The sequence below is a fragment of the Odocoileus virginianus genome, unplaced genomic scaffold (assembly GCF_023699985.2).
Source record: "Odocoileus virginianus isolate 20LAN1187 ecotype Illinois unplaced genomic scaffold, Ovbor_1.2 Unplaced_Scaffold_1, whole genome shotgun sequence".
NCBI classification, from domain to species: Eukaryota; Metazoa; Chordata; class Mammalia; order Artiodactyla; family Cervidae; genus Odocoileus; species Odocoileus virginianus.
Genome location: NW_027224263.1, coordinates 250779 through 270755, shown reverse-complemented (window position 1 = coordinate 270755; position 19977 = coordinate 250779). Strand labels below are relative to the sequence as shown.

Sequence of the window (19977 nt, the reverse complement as noted above, 5' to 3'; positions counted from 1 at the left end):
AAGAAAACCAGAATTTATGAACTGAATACCTGATTCATTCTTGGTAAATCCTTAATGTTTTCTTCTTTTTTTAGAAGTTCATCTTGCCATTGACTTAGATATGCTTGAATATTGACTTTTTCTTTTTCTAAATGAGAGGAATAAAATAATTTCATAATGAACAGCCTACTATATTTTCCCAAATCCTCAAAAGAACTATTATTATTGAAAGATATTTCATTGAAATATGAGATTCCACTTTTTTCTCCAGAAATTGATCTGACTATACCTTTTCTTTCACTTACTGGCTCTCAAAATATTCTCCATTTCCATTAAACTAAAACTTTTACTTTGAAAAGGTTGGGGACTAGAGAAGATGTAAGGTGAGGGGAAGAAGAATGCCTTTTAGATTAAACAGTACACCCTGACATGATGATGTAAATTTCATGTAGATGTTCTCATGTATACCACTAAGTTTAAAATAGCTTCTATATGATGTTCTTAATATGCAGATACCAAAGTGGTCTATGGTGACTCTTTCAAAAATTCAAAACAGTACTTATTCATTCATTCCTTTGAATAGTTTAATCACAATGATGTTAATGTGACTTTATTAATAATTATTATACTGAACAACCTGGTGAAGCAGTCATATCTAAGCAGATCATCAAAAATTATTTTTTAGCTGTTACTCAAAAACATAAAAAGAATGATGGACTTTTGTAGAACAATTTGACAGTCTCTATCAAAATACTAAATGTGCATATTCTTTGTGACCCAGCATTCTCATACCACTGTGAATTTATCCTATCTTAAATAAATATGCCCCAAAGTATCATTAAAGGTAAGTATAAAAATGTTTGTTGGAGCATAGTTTGCAGTATAATTAATTGGAAATAACCTAAAGTGTTCATCAGTATTGAGCTAGTTACTGAAATAACTAACAATACAACCAAACTCTGTACCCCAATACTTAGTACATGTCAGATCCACATGTACTGACATGCAAAGATGTCCATGATATACTATAAAATAAAAAAACAAGTTATAAATGGTATTTATGAAGTGTTTCTTTTTTAAAAATAAATGTCTATTTATATTTGTTTATATGCAGAAGTAGGTCTGGAAAGAATACAGGCCAAACTGTTTTCACATCTACTTCAGGGTGGGGTTGGGTGGGGATATGAGCATTTCTGTACCATTTACATTTCTTTTATATGAATTATTACTTATGCAATTAAAATAAATATTTTTAAAATAATAAATAAATATGGGTCATTCACTGTTACATTTTCTATAACTTCTGAGACTAAAGTATCCAGAGAAGAATAGTTAAATTTACACAAAGGAACTGAAAAAGTTCTAAGGACAAATCAAGAGATTTTAAAAGGAATCCATGCCGCCTCCTTGTGTAGTTAACCTTATTTACAAAAACAATAACTTAAACTAAATGATACTCCTAAATCATGTACCTTTTTCAGGGCTGTTTTTTGCTGACTTTGCTTCCTTCTCCTTTGCAGGCTTGGAAACTAGAGGAGAAGAGGACAACTGCATTTTGTAAAATATTTAAAAAATACCTTTTGAAAGTAAAATAGTATTTTGATAGACATAAGCACACATTATTTTCTTCAATTCAACAAACCAATTATAGCTAATCTGACCTCCTATCATGAGAAGACAAAGTATTCAAGAACTTTAAAAAGAACACTGGGGAAAAAATCCACATTAAAAAAGCTTAGATAGAAGTATATGAATTATTATTTTATTTCTGGGTGGTATCTGTTATTTCCTTCCCTGTGATTTTCTTCAGATTGAATAGTATTACTTCTTTTATTAGGAAAAAACATACTGAGAGCCAAAAGACTAAGCTAAAAAAAAAAAAGACTGAGCTACTAGTCCTGGACTTGGTTGGCTATTTCCTTCCCCATTTTAGGGAAGTTTTCAGCTATTATCTCCTCGAGTATCTTCTCATGGCCTTTCTTTTTGTCTTCTTCTTCTGGGACTCCTATGATTCGAACGTTGGGGCGTTTCACATTGTCCCAGAGGTCCCTGAGGTTGTCCTCATTTTTTTTTATTCTTTTTTCTTTTTTCCTCTCTGCTTCATTTATTTCCACCATTTTATCTTCTAACTCACTTATCCTATCTTCTGTCTCTGTTATTCTACTCATGGTTCCCTCCAGAGTGTTTTGATCTCATTTATTTCATTATTAATTTTTAATTGATTTTTTTTTATTTCTTCTAGGTCCTTGTTAAACATTTCTTGCATCTTCTCAATCTTTGTCTCCAGGCTATTTATTTGTAACTCCATTTTGTTTTCAAGATTTTGGATCATTTTTATTATCATTATTCTAAATTCTTTTTCAGGTAGATTCCCTATTTCCTCCTCTTTTGTTTGACTTGGTGGGCTTTTTTCATGTTCCTTTAGCTGTTGGGTATTTCTCTGCCTTTTCATCATGTTTAGATTGCTGTGTCTGGAGTGGGCTTTCTGTATTCTTGTGGTCTGAGGTTCCTTTTTATTGTGGAGGTTTCACCCAGTGGGTGGGGTTGGACGATTGGTTTGTCAAGGTTTCCTGGTTAGGGAAGCTTGTGTCAGCGTTCTGGTGCGTGGAATTGGATTTCTTCTCTCTGGAGTGCAATGGAGTGTCCAGTAATGAGTTTTGCGATGGGTCTCTGTGTTAGGTGTGACTTTGGAGAGCCTGTATGTTGACACTCAGGTCTATGTTCCTGCGTTGCTAAAGAATTTGTGTGGTATGTCTTGTACTGGAGCTTATTGGCTCTTGGGTGGTGGTTGGTTTTGGTGTAGGTATGGAAGCTTTTGGATGGTCTCTTATTCCTTAATGTTCCGTGTAGTCAGGAGTTTTCTGGTTTTCTCAGGATTTGGGCTCAAGTCTCCTGCCTCTGGATTTCAGTTTTATTCTTCCAATAGTCTCAAGGCTTCTCCAACTATACAGCACTGATAATAAAACTTCTAGGTTAATGGTGAAAAGATTCTCCACCGTGAGAGACAACCAGAGAGGTTCACAGAGTTACATGAAGAATAGGAGAGGGAGGAAGGAGATAGAGGTGAGCAGGAGGAGAAAAAGGGGACTCAAGAGGAGAGAGACAGATCTACACAGTTATCTGTTCCCAAAGTGTTCTCCGTAGCCCAGACACCCACAAAGATTCACAGAGTTGAATTGGGAAGAGAAGGGGAATGGAGGAAATAGAGGTGTTCTGAGGTAGAAAACAGAGTCAAAAGTGGGAGAGTATCACCACACTCCTGAATAGAAATGGGAACTGAATATTGGATTCTTAAATGACCAAAATTTATATCACATACTACTGAAAAACAAAGATTGAAAATCTAGTGTAGAGGTTAGACTCTTTGAAATACAATATTTAAAAACAAAAACACACAAAAAATTTAGAACTGTATATGAAGTTCAGTTTAAAAATAGGGTTTCTCTCTCTCTTTTTTTTTGGCAAGGTTATAGTGAAATGAAAATGAAAGTTAAGGAATAATAGAGGAGTATTAGAGGACTCTAAAAGGAAATAGGAGAAAAACAAGAAAAAGAAAAAAAAAAAGAAAGAAAAAAAAAATTTTTTTTCCCTAATTAAAAAAATCGTAAAAATATATGAAAATGAAAGTTGAGGAGTAATGGGGGAGTAATAGGGAATTATAAAAGAAAATAAAAGAGAAAAAATAAAAAATAAAAAAAAAAAAAAGGAAAGAAAAAAAAATTTTTTTTTTAATTAAAAAAAAAATATGTACATATATATCAAGGAATTTCTCTGAGGTTGTTGCGGTCAGCGTAGGTTCAGTTCAATTTCAGATAGCTCCTCTTTCCAGCTTACACGTCTCGATATCTGTAGGCCCCTTCCCGTGTAGTCGGTGTTACCTTCAGGGATTTTAATCTGTTGCACCGGTCCTTTCTGAAGCGGTTCCCTTTGTTTATTTGGCTTCTGTTTGCCAGTCTCTTTGGTGTCTAATTTCCGCCCTGACACAGGCGGGCAGAGGTGATCTCTTATTTAGGTTCGCTAGTTCAGTTCAGTCCTGCTACGGGGAGGGCGGGGCGCTGCAGACAGATACCGCTGTGTGGATAGCACTCACCATGTTCCGGTCACACTGGGTTTGCCCCACTCACGGGTGTCAGTGCTTTCACCGTCTACACTGCTCAGGCTCCCGGCTGCTCTATATGGAGCGGGCCCTGCGTTGAGTGCGGTTCCAGTTTTCGGGTACTCCACAAAAGCGCAGATTCGGTTGCGCCTGTGTTTTGTGCCTTCCCTGGCCTGAGCGGTTCAGGCAGCCAGAGGCTTGGGCGTACTCTCCCCGGGTGCAGCGTGCCTTTTCCCTCCGCGGCGAGCGGCTCAGGCAGCCAGAGGCTTGGGCGCACTCTCCCCGGGTACGGCGCGCTTTTTCCCTCCGCGGCCCCAGCACGCACTGCCAGTCGGGTCTCAGGAAGTCTTTAGATATGGAACCGGGGGCCTGTTTGCAGTGTGGGAGGGGGTGGCTTCTCAGGGGCTGAGTTTGCCCTTTTCCCCTCCCCCCTGCCTCCTACCTCCAGCGGGGATGGGCCGGCTCTTCTCTGGAGATTCTCAGTCCCTTTGTTTTGCGAACCACCGGCAGTGTGTTCGGGCCAGTTAATTTTGTCCCTTGCTATCCCATAGTTTAAAAAAGCTCCCTCCGATTGCTCTCAGGGTCTTCAGGCCGGTCCTCACCCTAAGCAATGCCGCCTGCTCCTCTCCGTTCCGCCCCGCTTGTTGCTGGCAGGTACGGGCGTCTGGGGTACTTTTCTGCTGGGAGTTGCTTTTAGGCACGTAATCTGTGGGCCTTGTTTAATTTTTCCTCCCAGTTAGAATGCAGAAAACTTCCCCCAGTCCCACCAGTGAGAGGGTTTCCTGGTGATTGGAAACTTCCTCTATTAAGACTCCCTTCCCGGGACGGGTCTCCGTCCGTAGCTCTTTTGACTCCCTTATTATCGTTTATATTTTGTCCTACCTCCCTTCGAAGACAATGGGCTGCTTTTCTGGGCGCCTGATGTCCTCTGCTAGCGATCAGAAGTTGTTTTGTTAAATTTGCTCAGCGTTCAAATGTTCTTTCGATGAATTTGTAGGAGAAAAAGTGGTCTCTCCGTCCTATTCCTCCGCCATCTTGGCTCCTCCCCCCGCTACTAGTCCTAACTTTGGTAAAACCTCATTGAAAAATCTCACACGAGTCACTTCTCCCTTCTGGGCCTCAATGCCCTCTATATAATTAAGGGACTTGACTAGATGATTTGTAAGGTTGCTTCAAACTTAATGTTCAACACCATCATACAGTAACCATACGCAAGGTTACATAAGGACTTCTAAGATACTTGTATTTATGAAAAAGCAGCAAAAGACACAAAAATAAGCCCATACTTCCAAATTTTGTCTCAGAGACAGACTCATCCCTATCTCCTACACCCTCAGTGATTTATAATAAGTATTCACTGTTTGAATAATAGCTATGACCTTCTATCATCAAAGATTCTATTGTCTTCATTGCATTTTAACAAGGCATTAAAAAAGTCTGATACATTTTAGAAATTTCTGCTACAAAAGTAGAATCAAAATGTATTTTCTTTCAAATTCTCCAGTAAACGAGAAATTCCATAAATCAAAATCCAAAATGTAGTTTAGTTAATCAGTCAAATATTTATGGAATACTTACCATGCATTTAGGACTATGCTAAGTGCTATGGTAGCACAAAAGAAGTGTGAGGTATAATTAACTCAAATTTTACTAGTGGTAGCTGGGTAAAGAATGTTTAAACCAGAAAGGTCTCTAAGTGACTAATCAGCAAAATAGATATATTCAAAACAGATATTTACCATGGAGTTGACTCAAGTACAGCAGTTCTTCCTTGGAAAGTTCATCTCCCTTTGAAGGGTCTTTATACTGCACTTCAGTATAAGCTGAAAATAGATAATCCAGATCATATTTGCAACAATGAGAGACAGAAACAGGTCCTATAATGGATCAATTAAATCTGGGGACAGAGAATTAAACAAAGGGTCCCTGTAAAAGAAAGACATATGTGAAGAAGTATGGAAGTGGTACTACTCTACTCTATAGCAAATATTTTAACAAGAAGTATTTGATCACTTTGAATTCTCTTATTTCTCCAAATTACTTGCTTTTTAACAGTTTTCCAAGAGCCATTACAAGTTGAAATTTAAAAATATGACACGCAGTCTCTGAAAATGTTACTGCAGTCATTTAAAAACATCATTAATAATAAGGAAAACATGAAACTGAGTGCTCTAACAGATATACAGTGTTTTATCTATTTTTGATCCTTCTATGGAAAATCATATTCATTCCATTACAATATTAGACAATCTAATGACAATTTGACTTGACAATGTAAAGTCCTTCACAGTTAAATTATTATTTGATTTGTCTTTGGTTTTTAACACTGTGTTTGTGATTTGAGTTTGTGAAGGTTAAACATGACTTTAGATTTTTGGTGTGGTAAAGAATGGTTCCCAGCTATCCTGGCAAGACTTTAAAAGAGACCTCAGGTGTAGTTTTAGACAAATTATGAGGTGCTTTTTAATTTTTTTTTTTTTTTTGGTGAATCTCCCTATTTAAGCTAAAAGGTACTTTTGCAATGTTCCTTTAAAGTTTAAGACTAGATTCCCAATTATGGATCAAGCTGGCAAAGGCAGCCTCTTGAGCTCATAGGGAAACACTTAAATAGAACTGATGTGGTAACAGTAAGGCAGTACGGTAGAACAGAAAGAAGTCTGAGTTTTGGAGTCAAACCTTAGTCTGAATTCCAGCTAAGCAATTTATTAGATATGTTGTCTTCAGCAAATTTAATCTTTCTCTTAGTTTCCATATTGTCAAAATTGGACAGATAATACCACCTTTCAAGGATATCATGAGAATTAAATAAAAGAACTCATATAAATGCCTGAACAGAACAAGTGCTCAATAAATGGTAGTTTTTATTTTGTTTCCTCCTCCAAATGTTTAATATCCCTTGCTGCCTGGTCTCACTTTTCTGAATAATTTGTAGTATTTCACAAGTTTGGCAGTTTGTCTAAAGTTAAATTCTACTGTCTAATGACAACAACAATAAAAATTCAACATTATGCCAATATTCAAGTGATAGACAGTTCTTACACATAAACTACTTATTAAATTGACTGACCACTAACAGGAAGGAAATCTATGAACCTATCTGTTGCACAGAATCTCCTTTGCAGATTTCAGTGTAACTATATATTAGCAAAAATATTGCTAACATGATTCACAGACTGATGACCTTATACCACATGGAAAATTATATTATTCATTAAAATGGAATGATATCTGTAATTATACTTGTTAAAAAGTATAATTGATGCATAGAGTCAACTTCTATACATCACTAACAACTATTAACTCTTACCTGGAGAAATATGCAGCTTAAAAAGCAGCTTAAGCTTCTCAGTAAAACTTCCATTGTACATTATGTCTGTTCAATAAAATTAAATTGAAAATAATCACAGCCAAAGAACATTCAATCAATTACAGCAACACAGATAAATTAAGACACAGATATGAGCCAGGATTCAGAAACCTTCTGTTACTTAAACTATCAGTTAACCAACACCCAGTAGGCCAGATTCTCTCCTTGAAGTATATAAGCAAAATAAAGGGATAAATAAAATGCTCTCCTACTGAACTCTCTCCCCAACCCCAATCTAAAATTTACTTTTTCTTTTGAATGTTTCATCAGAGGAGAGAACTCCTTCTTCTTCAAAAGGCAATCCCTGATAAGAAAGCACGTTAGGGTGTCTGGAAAAGCAAAGGAACAATATAACTGGTGGACAAAATATTTGTTGACTGTTTCTCTACCACTTTTCTAGGCTATGCAGTGGCATTTTTACTGAGGTAGACCATCCTCCTGAAAAATCCATATGTCTGAAGGTGGGGAAATCAGGACATTCTCTTCCTTCATGTTAACCATTAAAACAACCACATCTAACAGCTTGTTTTTTCTGGGAGGGTTGGGTAAAGATGAGATGAAATATTTAGATTTAGTAACAAAGAAAATGGTCCAGTTATTGCTAAAGCTAGAGATAGTGTAAATCAGGCTGATAAAATCTGACAATAAATTGGCAATGATAGGCAGTACTAAGTATTTCTAGGGGTACCTTTATTTTTCTGCTTTAAAAAAGAAAAGTTATTGGACATCATCCTACCAATTGCAGAGGAGAATTCTTTGAAGTTGATAAGGCAGTCAGAGTTTTCATCCAACAATCTGAATGTCCATAAAGCTAGTGAATCTCTATTTGCAGAATGAGCCCAGGGACTCAACAAGTGATACAACACTCTGAACTGTTGGCAGTCAATCTGATACTGCTCCAAATATGGCAGACTGGGATCATGGTGCTTCAATATTGGAGAACTCAAACACCAATAATAAGAAAAAAATAACTCTTTCTATTTGAAAAATGGAGAAAAAGAGAAAAGTCATTAAATCAGACAAAGGAACTTCATAACTTTTTTTTAAACCTGTCCACTAAAATAATTAAAGATAAAATAGTTGGGTGGTTGTATTAAAATTCTGCTAAGAATATTATTTTTCATTTAAAGAAGAAAAAGAGTACCTTAAAGATGACATAAAGTTCATCCAGTTCATGAAGGCTCAATTTCACATCTTGTGATACAACACGCAACTTTAAAAAGATTTAAAGCAATTTAGAATTTAACACTTTGGTATAGAAATTCTCTTTGAACCCATTTAGAAAACTCCCTCTGCCAGAATACAATATTTTAAACTTTAAGGAATAACAAAAGGTAAATGTACCTACTTTGTCCTTTAAAAAAGCTGTGCATAGAGTATAGTTCAATTCTACTCTGATATGTAATTTGACCTTGGTCTCTTCATACCCAGAGATAGCCACCAGAGGACGGCCAGTTAATGTCTGTAAATATAATCCCTTGGATCATCGAAAAAGAAAGAGAGTTCCAGAAAAAACATCTATTTCTGCTTTACTGACCATGCCAAAGCCTTTGACTGTGTGGATCACAATAAACTGTGGAAAATTCTGAAAGAAATGGGCATACCAGACCACCTGACCTGTCTCTTGAGAAACCTGTATGCAGGTCAGGAAGCAACAGTTAGAACTGGACATGGAACAACAGACTGGTTCCAAACAGGAAAAGGAGTACGTCAAGGCTGTATATTGTCACCCTGCTTATTTAACTTATATGCAGAGTACATCATGAGAAACACTGGGCTGGATGAAGCACAAGCTGGAATCAAGATTGCCGGGAGAAATATCAATAACCTCAGATACGCAGATGACACCACCCTTATGGCAGAAAGTGAAGAACTAAAGAGCCTCTTGATGAAAATGAAAGAGGAGAGTGAAAAAGTTGGCTTAAAGCTCAACATTCAGAAAACTAAGATCATGGCATCTGGTCCCATCACTTCATGGCAAATAGATGGGGAAACAGTGACTTTATTTTTCTGGGCTCCAAAATCACTGCAGATGGTGATTGCAGCCATGAAATTAAAAGACACTTACTCCTTGGAAGGAAAGTTATGACCAACCTAGACAGCATATTAAAAAGCAGAGACATTACTTTGTCAACAAAGGTTCATCTAGTCAAAGCTATGGTTTTTCCAGTAGTCATGCATGGATGTGAGAATTGGACTATAAAGAAAGCTGAGCGCCAAAGAATTGATGCTTTTGAACTGTGGTGTTGGAGAAGACTCTTGAGAGTCCCTTGGACTGCAAGGAGATCCAACCAGTCCATCCTAAAGGAGATCAGTCCTGGGTGTTCACTGGAAGGACTGATGTTGAAGCTGAAACTCCAATATTTTGGCCACCTGATGCGAAGAGCTGACTCATTTGAAAAGACCCTGATGTTGGGAAAGATTGAAGGCAGGAGGAGAAGGGGACGACAGAGGATGAGATGGTTAGATGGCATCACTGACTCAATAGGACATGAGTTTGGGTAAACTCCGGGAGTTGGTGATGGACAGGGAGGCCTGGCATGCTGCAGTCATGGGGTCACAAAGAGTCGGACACGACTGAGTGACTGAACTGAACTAACTGAAATATAACCCACAGTATTCTATGTTTTTTTTCCATATATTCCTGTCTTACTACATAGGCAATTTGTCAAGTCACCCTGTGGGGTTGTCATTAAACACTTCAAAGGCACTGGGAGATGTACATTCCCTCTCTGTGCCAAGAAAACGTAACCCAAGAATGAATAATCTCAGAAAATATGCAACATCATTCTACTAGAATAAAATTCTACTAGAATAAAATATGCAACATCATTCTACTAGAAAGAATAATTCTTCTCCAGGAAGAATAAGCACTGATGGTACAATGATTTTGGTATTTAAGAAATTTTAAAGCAAGGGTAAAGATAAAGGCTAGAATTAATGAAACAGGAGTAACTAAAAAAAAGTATACTACATAAATAAAGCAAAGAGTTTATAAACTAAATAGGTAAAATAAATATATGGCAAGTTTGATAAAAGAAAGCATGAATAAATATCATTGAGAAGGAAAAGAATACTATAAACATAGACATATAAATTATTGTGTCCAGCATATAGAAAGTAACATTATCTGTTCAATGAGTTACACAAGCTGTAAAACAATATATCTGAAAATCTAGATGAAATGGGTAATCTCTATAAAAATATAAATGACTAAAATTAACTCAGAAAGAACAAGTTCTGAATAGATAGAACTGAAAAAGTAATCAAATGCCCACCAAAGGCAGCAGATCCAGATGGTTTTACAGGTTCATCTCAAACTTTCAGATACTAGGTAATTTCTATGTAGTTTAAACTGTCCCAGCACATAGAAAAATATGATTTATTCAAAACTCCATTCTATGACAAGAGTACAATTCTAATATGAAAAAAAAGTTAGCACACACACACTGTAAGTCAATGTCACTTTAACATATGTAAAGAACCTAGCTAAACTATTCAGGAAAACCCTCAAAGCAGAGTATTAAAAGAATAACACAACATGAACAAATAGGATTCATCTCAAGAATTAAACAGAAGTTCAATCTAGGAATTCTTTAATGTATTCTATATTAATAAAGTAGAAAAATATATAATTTCAAGATATGGAAAAATTATTTGATCAAAGTTAACACTCAATATTGATTTTTTAAATGTCCCAAATCTCTTAACCTAGAAACTAAATGAAACTACTAAATTTGATTAAAAAGAGTCCTTCAAAAATTAACAGCAAACATCATACTTAATAAAATACCAGAGGCACTTCTATTAAATTCCAGAATGAAACAAGGAAGCTTGCTTCTACTGCTATTATTTAATACTTCTCTGAAGATTCTACCTACTACAATAATACAAATAAAAATCTAAAAGAGGTATACATATTAGGAAGGGTCAAAACTCTTAAGCCTAGAAAAGATATGCCTGTCTATTCAGAAATTCAACTGAAAAAAATCAGAATTAATGAGAGTCAGTAACACAGTCATTAAAAAAGCAACATGTAGCAATCAATAGGTTTTATATACACTATAATAAATGAATTAGAAAATATAAAGGAAAAAAGATCTCATTCATATTAGTAACAAAACCATAAACTACACAGGAGACAAACCCAATAATAAATGTGTAAGATCTATATGATGAAAATAATAAAATTTTATACTAAAGTACATTTAAAAAGACATCATTCAAATGGATTTTAAAAAGGGCTTCCCTGCTGGCTCACTGGAGAAGAATCTGCCTGCCAATGCAGGAGATGCAAGAGACACAGGTTCAATCCCTGGGTCGAGAAGATCCCCTGGAGTAGGAAATGGCAACCCACTCCAGTATTCTTGTCTGGAAAATTCCATGGGCAGAGGAGCCTGGTGGGCTACAGTCCACGGGGCCACAAACAGTCAGACATGACTGAGTGACTAAGCACACTACCAGATTTCAAAATGGATTATAAAGCCACAATAATTAACAGTGTGGTGTTATAGGGAAAAAAAGAAACTACAGAAATAAACCCATGTATGTATGTAAGTATTTAGCATATGAAAAAGGCAGAGTATAGAAAGGATGGACTATTTAATAAATGGTATTCAAAAAATGGATTGTTTCAGCTGGAAAAAATACCATTAGCGTCCTGTATCACACTATTAACAAAATATATACTTTAGGTGTATTAAAGATCTAAATGTTTTTAAAAAAAGTGATACCAGTATTAAAAGCTAATATGAGAAAGTGTGTTTATAAATTATATAATTTTATATGGGGAAGGCCTTGCTAAGTTTGACATGAAACCCACACAATATGTAAGAAGAAAGAGATTTGACGACATAAAATTTTGAAACTTACACACCCTGAAATACATCATAAAAAATTAAAGAAAAAAGATTGGGGGAAAATATTAGCCACAAATATAACTGACAAAGAATTAACACCACTAATACTTTTTAGTAAGTAACACTAGTGGGAATGTGGGGAAAAGGGCATTTTTACATACTATCAGTGGGATTATAATTTGATACAAATCTTTTAGAAGACAACTGAGCAGGACTTGTCAATTTTTAAATGGGCATACCCTTTGACCCAGCTGCCACTTCCAAGAATCCACCTTATAGAAACATTTTTACAAATGTGTAAGATTAGAAATACAGTTGACCCTTGAAAAACATGGGGGTTAAGGGTGCTGACCTTCCACAGTCAAAAATCTGCATATAGGGCTTCCCTGGTGGCTCAGTGGTAAAGAATCCACCTGCCAACGCAGGAGACGCAGGTTTGATCCCTGATCTGGGAAGATCCCACATGTCTGGAACAACTAGGCCCGTGTGCCACAACTACTTTGCCTGTGCTTTAGAGCCCAGTAATTGCAACTACTTAGCTCAAGTGCCACAAGTACTAAAACCTAGAGCCCATGCTCCACAAGAGAAGCCACTGCAATGAAAAGCCCACACACCACAACTAGAGAAAGCTCATGCAGAGCAACAAAGACCAAGCACAGTCAAAAATGAATAAATAAAAAAAATCTTCATATAACTTTATAGTTGCCCCTTCATATCCATGGTTCTGCATCTGCAGATTCGACCAACCATGGATCCTGTAGTACTAAAGTACATGTTCATTGAAAAAAATCCACGTGTAGGCGAATCTGCACAGTTCAAACCCATGCGATTTAAATAAGGTATTACTTGTAAGAGCAAAAAATAAAATAAAATGAAATGAAAGGGAGTAGACATACTAAATGCATATCAACAAGGAATAGTTAAGTCAAGTATAGCATATCCATACTGTGGTATACTATTCAGCACATTAAGAAAAGTGAGTTATACAATGATATGCAATGACTGTGATATATTTCTGAGTGAAAAAAGTTAAGTTGCAGAACATGCAACTAAATGGTATGATCTCACTTAGAAAACTATAATGTCCCTCTCACCCCTCCCTTACACACATAGATATGTATGTCTATAGATATTTAGAAAAAAGATCTGGAAGGACACATGCCGAATCATTTTAAATGTCGATTATTCCTAGAGTAGGTAGGTTTTACTTTTTTACATTTCTATATGTTTGAATTATTCACAATGAGTATGTATTCAGAAATGTTAATTTTCCCAGATTTGTATATCTGATGACTTAATCTTTAAGTAGGTTTACAAAAACAATATATTCTCATGATAAAAGCTTGAACAGTACAGAAGATTCATGTGCATATGTGCATGTTCAGTTGCTAAGGCATGACTGACTCCTTGCAATCCCATGGTCTGTAAACCGCCAGACTCCTCTGTCCGTGGAATTTTCCAGGCAAAAATACTGGAGTGGGTTGCCATGTTCTACTCCAGAAGAATTCTTTCAACAAAGTAAAATGCTCCCTCTTTCAACCAGCAATCTATTAATCCCACTCACTAGAGAAAATCAATATTAACAGCTTCTAATGTAATCATCCAAATATTAAAAAAAGATTACTTAAAACACATTGTTTTGTACCTTTTATACTTTATCTTGAGTATCCAAGGTTAATAATATATACTAGCAAACTAGATTATTATGTAGGTCAGCTGTTCTTCTTGATAAAGTACATCACAAACATGTTATGCTTAAATGCCAACATCATAGCATTCAATACTAAAGGTCAAATAACACAAAACATCTTGGAGAAACCAATACATTTCAACCAGAAGAAAATCACTTATTTCCTCTCAAAAAATTTACAGTAAGCTAAGCTGTGACAAGACTCTAGCTCAAATGTATAGTTATTTTATTTTCTTCACATGAAATGGTAATTTTTTAAAAGAAGTTGAGGAAAAAAAACGTTATTCCAATTGGTTTCCCCCATTCGGTGGATACTCACCACATTCTGCTTTGTCGTTTCCTCTAGGGTCTGTATCACATACAACCTGTTTCGACAGCGCATGCTGTGTATATCTTCATAGCGAATATTACCATATTTCTGTAAGAAATATGATTTCAGTGGATACTCATTCATAATAAACACCCACTTCTCTTATAGTTGGATTTCATCAGATTCAATTCTCAGAGGCTTTGGTTCTATTTCTAGTTATTTTCCCAACTTGTTCAGTGATTATGCAAATTTTCACCTCCCACATTTCAGTTTTTCTATATATTTGCAGGAGAGCATTCCATCTACTATGGGCCTAGACTAAGTACAAGAACATTGGTAAAAATTCTTAGGCTCTAAGAAGAGAATATTTTCACCTTTAAATATAGTGATAAATATTTAAAAGTGGTCATTATTTGTGAAATCATGTGAGTAATTTCATTTAATGAAAAGCAAACTGAAGCAGAGGAAGCTATATAACTGAGGAACAGTTCACAGAACTCATTTTTAAATTGAAGTCAGATTTTAAATTACTACATCTTTACTTGTATTATTATCTTACTCTCAATATACTACTCTAGAGATATAGCTATAGTACCTATCATTTTAAATACTCTATGTAATTATATTTATGGAATAAGAAAAACTTACCTCATTAGATTCTCTAATCAAATCTGTAATATCCACTCTAATATGACTGCTTTTTTCATCACTTACATTTGAACCCTGCTGCACACTTGAAGGCAGTGGGCTATCCTTATTAGTGACATTGTTGAAGAACCTATCCAAAAGTGACAGTAATACAGAATTAGTAGAAGTATGCAGAGACATGCAGAGAACATGACAATTAATTTCTCCCTAGTTAGTCAAAGGTTAATTTCAACTGAGAGGACAAGGGACAGTTTGATGAAGAAGTAGAATTTAAAGATGGTTGGGAATTAGGAGGACATGGGAGTGAGAGATGGGATGGTGATGAAATGACTTCAGAGGTAGACTTACTAAGATGGAATTTAGGGCATGTAGAAGCATGTAAGGAGAAATAATTTAAGAAAGATACATTGAAGCCTTAACATTGAGAGTTCAAAATGCCAGAGTGAGGTGTTTACACTTTATTCTGTACATAAATGGGATCTGATGCATCATTACAACAGTTATCCAAATATTCATATATTCATTCAACATATACCTAGTGTATACATACACACACACACACACACACACATCTCCATATATGTGCTTTAATACAAAATAGAATTCACAGAAAAGGCACCAGGAAAATAAAGCTCAATCTATGTAACTGAAAATACCTAAAAACCAGAACAATTTCCCCCACTGTATATTTAATATTATCAACCAACTTTCCCCCCTCAAATTACTCTTATACACTTTATAGCTCAAACAGGGACTATGAAAGTCTCAGCATATTGAATCAACAATATTAGTGTAAATGTGTATATAACCTAGCAGTTTCCTTCAAACTGATTTTTGTTATATTCTATTTGGAAACAGAGGAGTGGACTTTAGGCTTAGCTTTTTCATTCAACTAGCTAGCTTTGTGACTTTGGACCAATTATATAATGTTTTCAGGGATCAGTTTCTTCGCCTATAAAATAAAGGGCTTGAGCAACATAATCTCTAAGAGGTTCTCCAGATTTAAATGTTATGGTTTTCACATTACCTATTTAAAGCTGTCACGGCCTCAGCATCATCTTTACATGCCAGCAGTTTGTCTAAGTTATAGTCAAGTATTGCCAATCCCAGTTGTAAAATGGCCTTTATTCCATCATAGAAGAAACAGTCCACCACATTCACTGCACTTTCAATAGGTAGCACACTAATAAAAAGTGTGAGGAACCATGAGAGAGAAACTGAGGAAAAGAATGTCATATCAGTCATATGTTCAGTCAGCTGGGGAAGGTGATCTCTGATAAGTTCTTCAAAGACTGCCTGATCCACCAAGGCACCTGGAGAACATAAAAAGAAATTTAAAAATGAACACCTTTCAAAAGGACTTGTTTTCAATACCTTCCTACTACTATTAGTAGGCTGATATATCTCATTTCTCTTCCTTAAATTATGAACTTCTTCAGTGTCTTTTCTATATTTCACACATCTCTTTATCTGATAGCAGTATCATGCATTAAGAAGCACTTGAGAAACTCAATTCATATTCATTTGACAGTTACTTATAGAATCTTTATTATGTGCAGAAACCTGTACTAGGTGCTATAAGAGATACACCAATTAATTAAAATGTTCTCATCCTCAGAGAGTTTAATCTCTATTCGAACGTAAGATAAATACACAAATAACTATAACACAAGATAATATAATCAGTGACCTAGCCATGATACAGAAGACTTAGCGAAAGTTGCTCAGTTGTGTTTGACTCTTTGGACTATACAGTCCATGGAATTCTCTAGGCCAAAATACTGGAGTGGGTAGCCTTTCCATTCTCCAGGGGATCTTTCCACCCCAGGGATTGAAACACAGTCTCCTGAATTGCAGGCAGATTCTTTACAAGCTGAGCCATAACTGAAGCAGACAGAAGGATTATGAAGGTACAAAGGAAAGACCACCTACGGTTTTAAAGTAAGGGATCACAGATCTATAAATATTTGATGACCGAAGAAAATATTATATAATTAACAAACTAAGAACTTGATCCTTCTTTTCAAGCTTGCATATATCTATAAAATTCATAAAAATGTAGATATTTTAAGCTGATTAAAATCTCATTCAGAAAACTTAAGAACAGTAAACTTAAAACTTTAATTGTATAAAGAAACAGGTCAGGTACTTTCTTTTTAAAAAGCAATATATTAAGCAATCTTTCCAATCATATGTCGAGTGCAAGAAGCTCATCTCTTGAGCATGCCAGTGAATGTGGTATCTTGATATTGCTTACATTTTATACATTTCAAAAAATTAATTGATCAGTTCTTCCATTTGATAGGTAACTGGATAGACAAGAGGCCTATAAAGTCTTTAGAAAAGAAATATGTGTTTGTATATGTATACATGTGTGTGTGCTTTTTTTTTTTTTTACCAATGATTCGACGATTAAAATAATCAGGTAACATTCGTTCACATACAGCAACCAGAAGCCAAAAAGCCTCTTCCTCTTTTGCATACAGAAGCAACACTGAAGTCAAAATATTCATTGCCTAAAATTCATAGAAAAATAAAACATAAATGTTGCTTGGGTAATAATTACATCTCTTGTTCAAATATAGCAGTTTTCAGCAATAACAACAACTATGAGAGTAATCATAATGGAAACATGAGAACTCTGAGCCAGTCCAAAGCAAAACAAGTTGAAATCAGTCTATCATTTGCTAATCAGTTATTTTACACGGTAAATTCCAGGAAAATGAAATAGTAACATGATGAACATAGAACATAGTTAAGTAAAACCTCTCTAATTTAGACTAATTTCAATGAGTAAAAAGTATAAATTAGCACAAGTCTTAAAAAATACATACTTTCTCAGATCATTGCCAAATTCAGACTTAAACTGAAGAAAGTAGGGAAAACCACTAGACCATTCAGGTATGACCTAAATCAAATCCCTTATGACTTGACTATACAGTGGAAGTGAGAAATAGGTTTGAGGGATTAGATCTGATAGACAGAGTGCCTGAAGAACTATGGATGGAGATTCATGACATTGTACAGGAGACAGGGATCAAGACCATCCCCAAGAGAAAGAAATGCAAAAAAGCAAAATGGTTGTCTGAGGAGGCCTTACAAATAGCTGTGAAAAGAAGAGAAACAAAAAGGCAAAGGAGAAAAGGAAAGATATACCCATCTGAATGCAGAGTTCCAAAGAATAGCAAAGAGAGATAAGAAAGCCTTCCTCAGTGATCAATGCAAAGAAATAGAGGAAAACAATAGAATGGGAAAGACTAGAGATCTCTTCAAGAAAATTAGAGATACCAAGGGAACATTTCATGCAAAGATGGGCACAATAAAGGACAGAAATGGTATGGACCTAACAGAAGCAGAAGATATTAAGAAGAGGTGGCAAGAATACACAGAAGAATGATACAAAAAAGATCTTCATGACCCAGATAACCACGATGGTGTGATCACTCACCTAGAGCCAGACATCCTGGAGTGCAAAGTCAACTGGGATTTAGGAAACATCACTATAAACAAAGCTAGTGGATGTGATGGAATTCCAGTTGAGCTATTTCTAATCCTAAAAGATGATGCTGTGAAAGTGCTGCACTCAATATGCCAGCAAATTTGGAAAACTCAGCAGTGGCCACAGGACTGAAAAGGTCAATTTCATTCCAATCCCAAAGAAAGGCAATGCCAAAGAATGTTCAAACTACCACACAGTTGCACTCATCTCACACGCTAGCAAAGTAATGCTCAAAATTCTCCAAGCCAGGCTTCAACAGTACGTGAACCGTGAACTTCCAGATGTTCAAGCTGGATTTAGAAAAGGCAGAGGAACCAGAGATCAAATTGCCAATATCCATTGGATCATAGGCAAAGGAAGGGAATTTCAGAAAAACATCTACTTCTGCTTCACTGACTATGGTAAAGCCTTTGACTATGTGGATCACAACAAACTGTGGAAAATTTTTCAAGAAAATTCTTCAAAATTCTTCACCTGATCTGCCTCTTGAGAAATCTATATGCAGGTCAGGAAGCAACAGTTAGAACTGGACATGGAACAACAGACTGGTTCCAAATCAGGAAAGGAGTACATCAAGGCTGTGTATTGTCACCCTGCTTATTTAACTTATATGCAGAGTACATCATGAGAAACACTGGGCTGGATGAAGCACAAGCTGGAATCAAGATTGCCAGGAGAAATATCAATAACCTCAGATATGCAGATGACACCATCCTTATGGCAGAAAGTGAAGAAGAACTAAAGAGCCTCTTGATGAAAGTGAAAGAGAAAAGTGAAAAAGTTGGCTTAAAACTCAACATTCAGAAAACTAAGATCATGGCATCTGGTCCCATCACTTCATGGCAAATAGATGGGGAAGCAATGGAAACAGTGACAGACTTTATTTTTTTGGGCTCCAAAATCACTGCAGATGGTGATTGCAGCCATGAAATTAAAAGACACTTACTCCTTGGAAGAAAAGTTATGACCAACCTAGACAGCACTATTAAAAAGCAGAGGCATTACTTTGCCAACAAAGGTTCATCTAGTCAAAGCTATGGTTTTTCCAGTAGTCATGTATGGATGTGAGAGCTGGACTATAAAGAAAGCTGAGCGCTGAAGAATTGATGCTTTTGAACTGTGGTGTTGGAGAAGACTCTTGAGAGTCCCTTGGACTGCAAGGAGATCCAACCAGTCCATCCTAAAGGAAATCAGTCCTGAATATTCATTGGAAGGACTGACGTTGACACTGAAACTCCAATACTTTGGCCACCTGATGCAAAGAACTGACTCATTGAAAAAGACCCTGATGCTGGGAAAGATTGAAGGTGGGAGGAGAAGGGGACGACAGAGGATGAGATGGTTGGATGACATCACTGACTCAATGGACATGAGTTTGAGTAAACTCCAGGAGTTGGTGATGGACAGGGAGGCCTGGCATGTTGCAGTTCATGGGGTTGCAAAGAGTTGGACATGATTGAGCAACTGAACTGAACTGAACTGAGGACATATTAAGATTGGAAAAACAAACGTCATCTGTATTTTCATCT

At 36.0% G+C, this 19977-nt stretch overlaps 1 protein-coding gene across 2 annotated transcripts in view; it reads right to left on the bottom strand.

Annotated features, from left to right (window-relative positions):
• The window catches only part of TBC1D8B (TBC1 domain family member 8B), an 83614-nt gene that overhangs the window by 5058 nt on the left and 58579 nt on the right, over positions 1-19977 (bottom strand). For both annotated transcript variants that reach the window (XM_020877937.2, XM_070462209.1), the window contains exons 11-20: positions 17348-17465; positions 15977-16262; positions 14950-15079; positions 14311-14409; positions 8587-8655; positions 8179-8419; positions 7383-7448; positions 5815-5898; positions 1452-1508; positions 30-127 (exon numbers count right to left, since the gene is read on the bottom strand). In XM_020877937.2, coding sequence (XP_020733596.1) covers positions 30-127; positions 1452-1508; positions 5815-5898; positions 7383-7448; positions 8179-8419; positions 8587-8655; positions 14311-14409; positions 14950-15079; positions 15977-16262; positions 17348-17465 — 1248 coding nt within the window. The remainder of the gene's footprint in view (positions 1-29; positions 128-1451; positions 1509-5814; positions 5899-7382; positions 7449-8178; positions 8420-8586; positions 8656-14310; positions 14410-14949; positions 15080-15976; positions 16263-17347; positions 17466-19977) is intronic.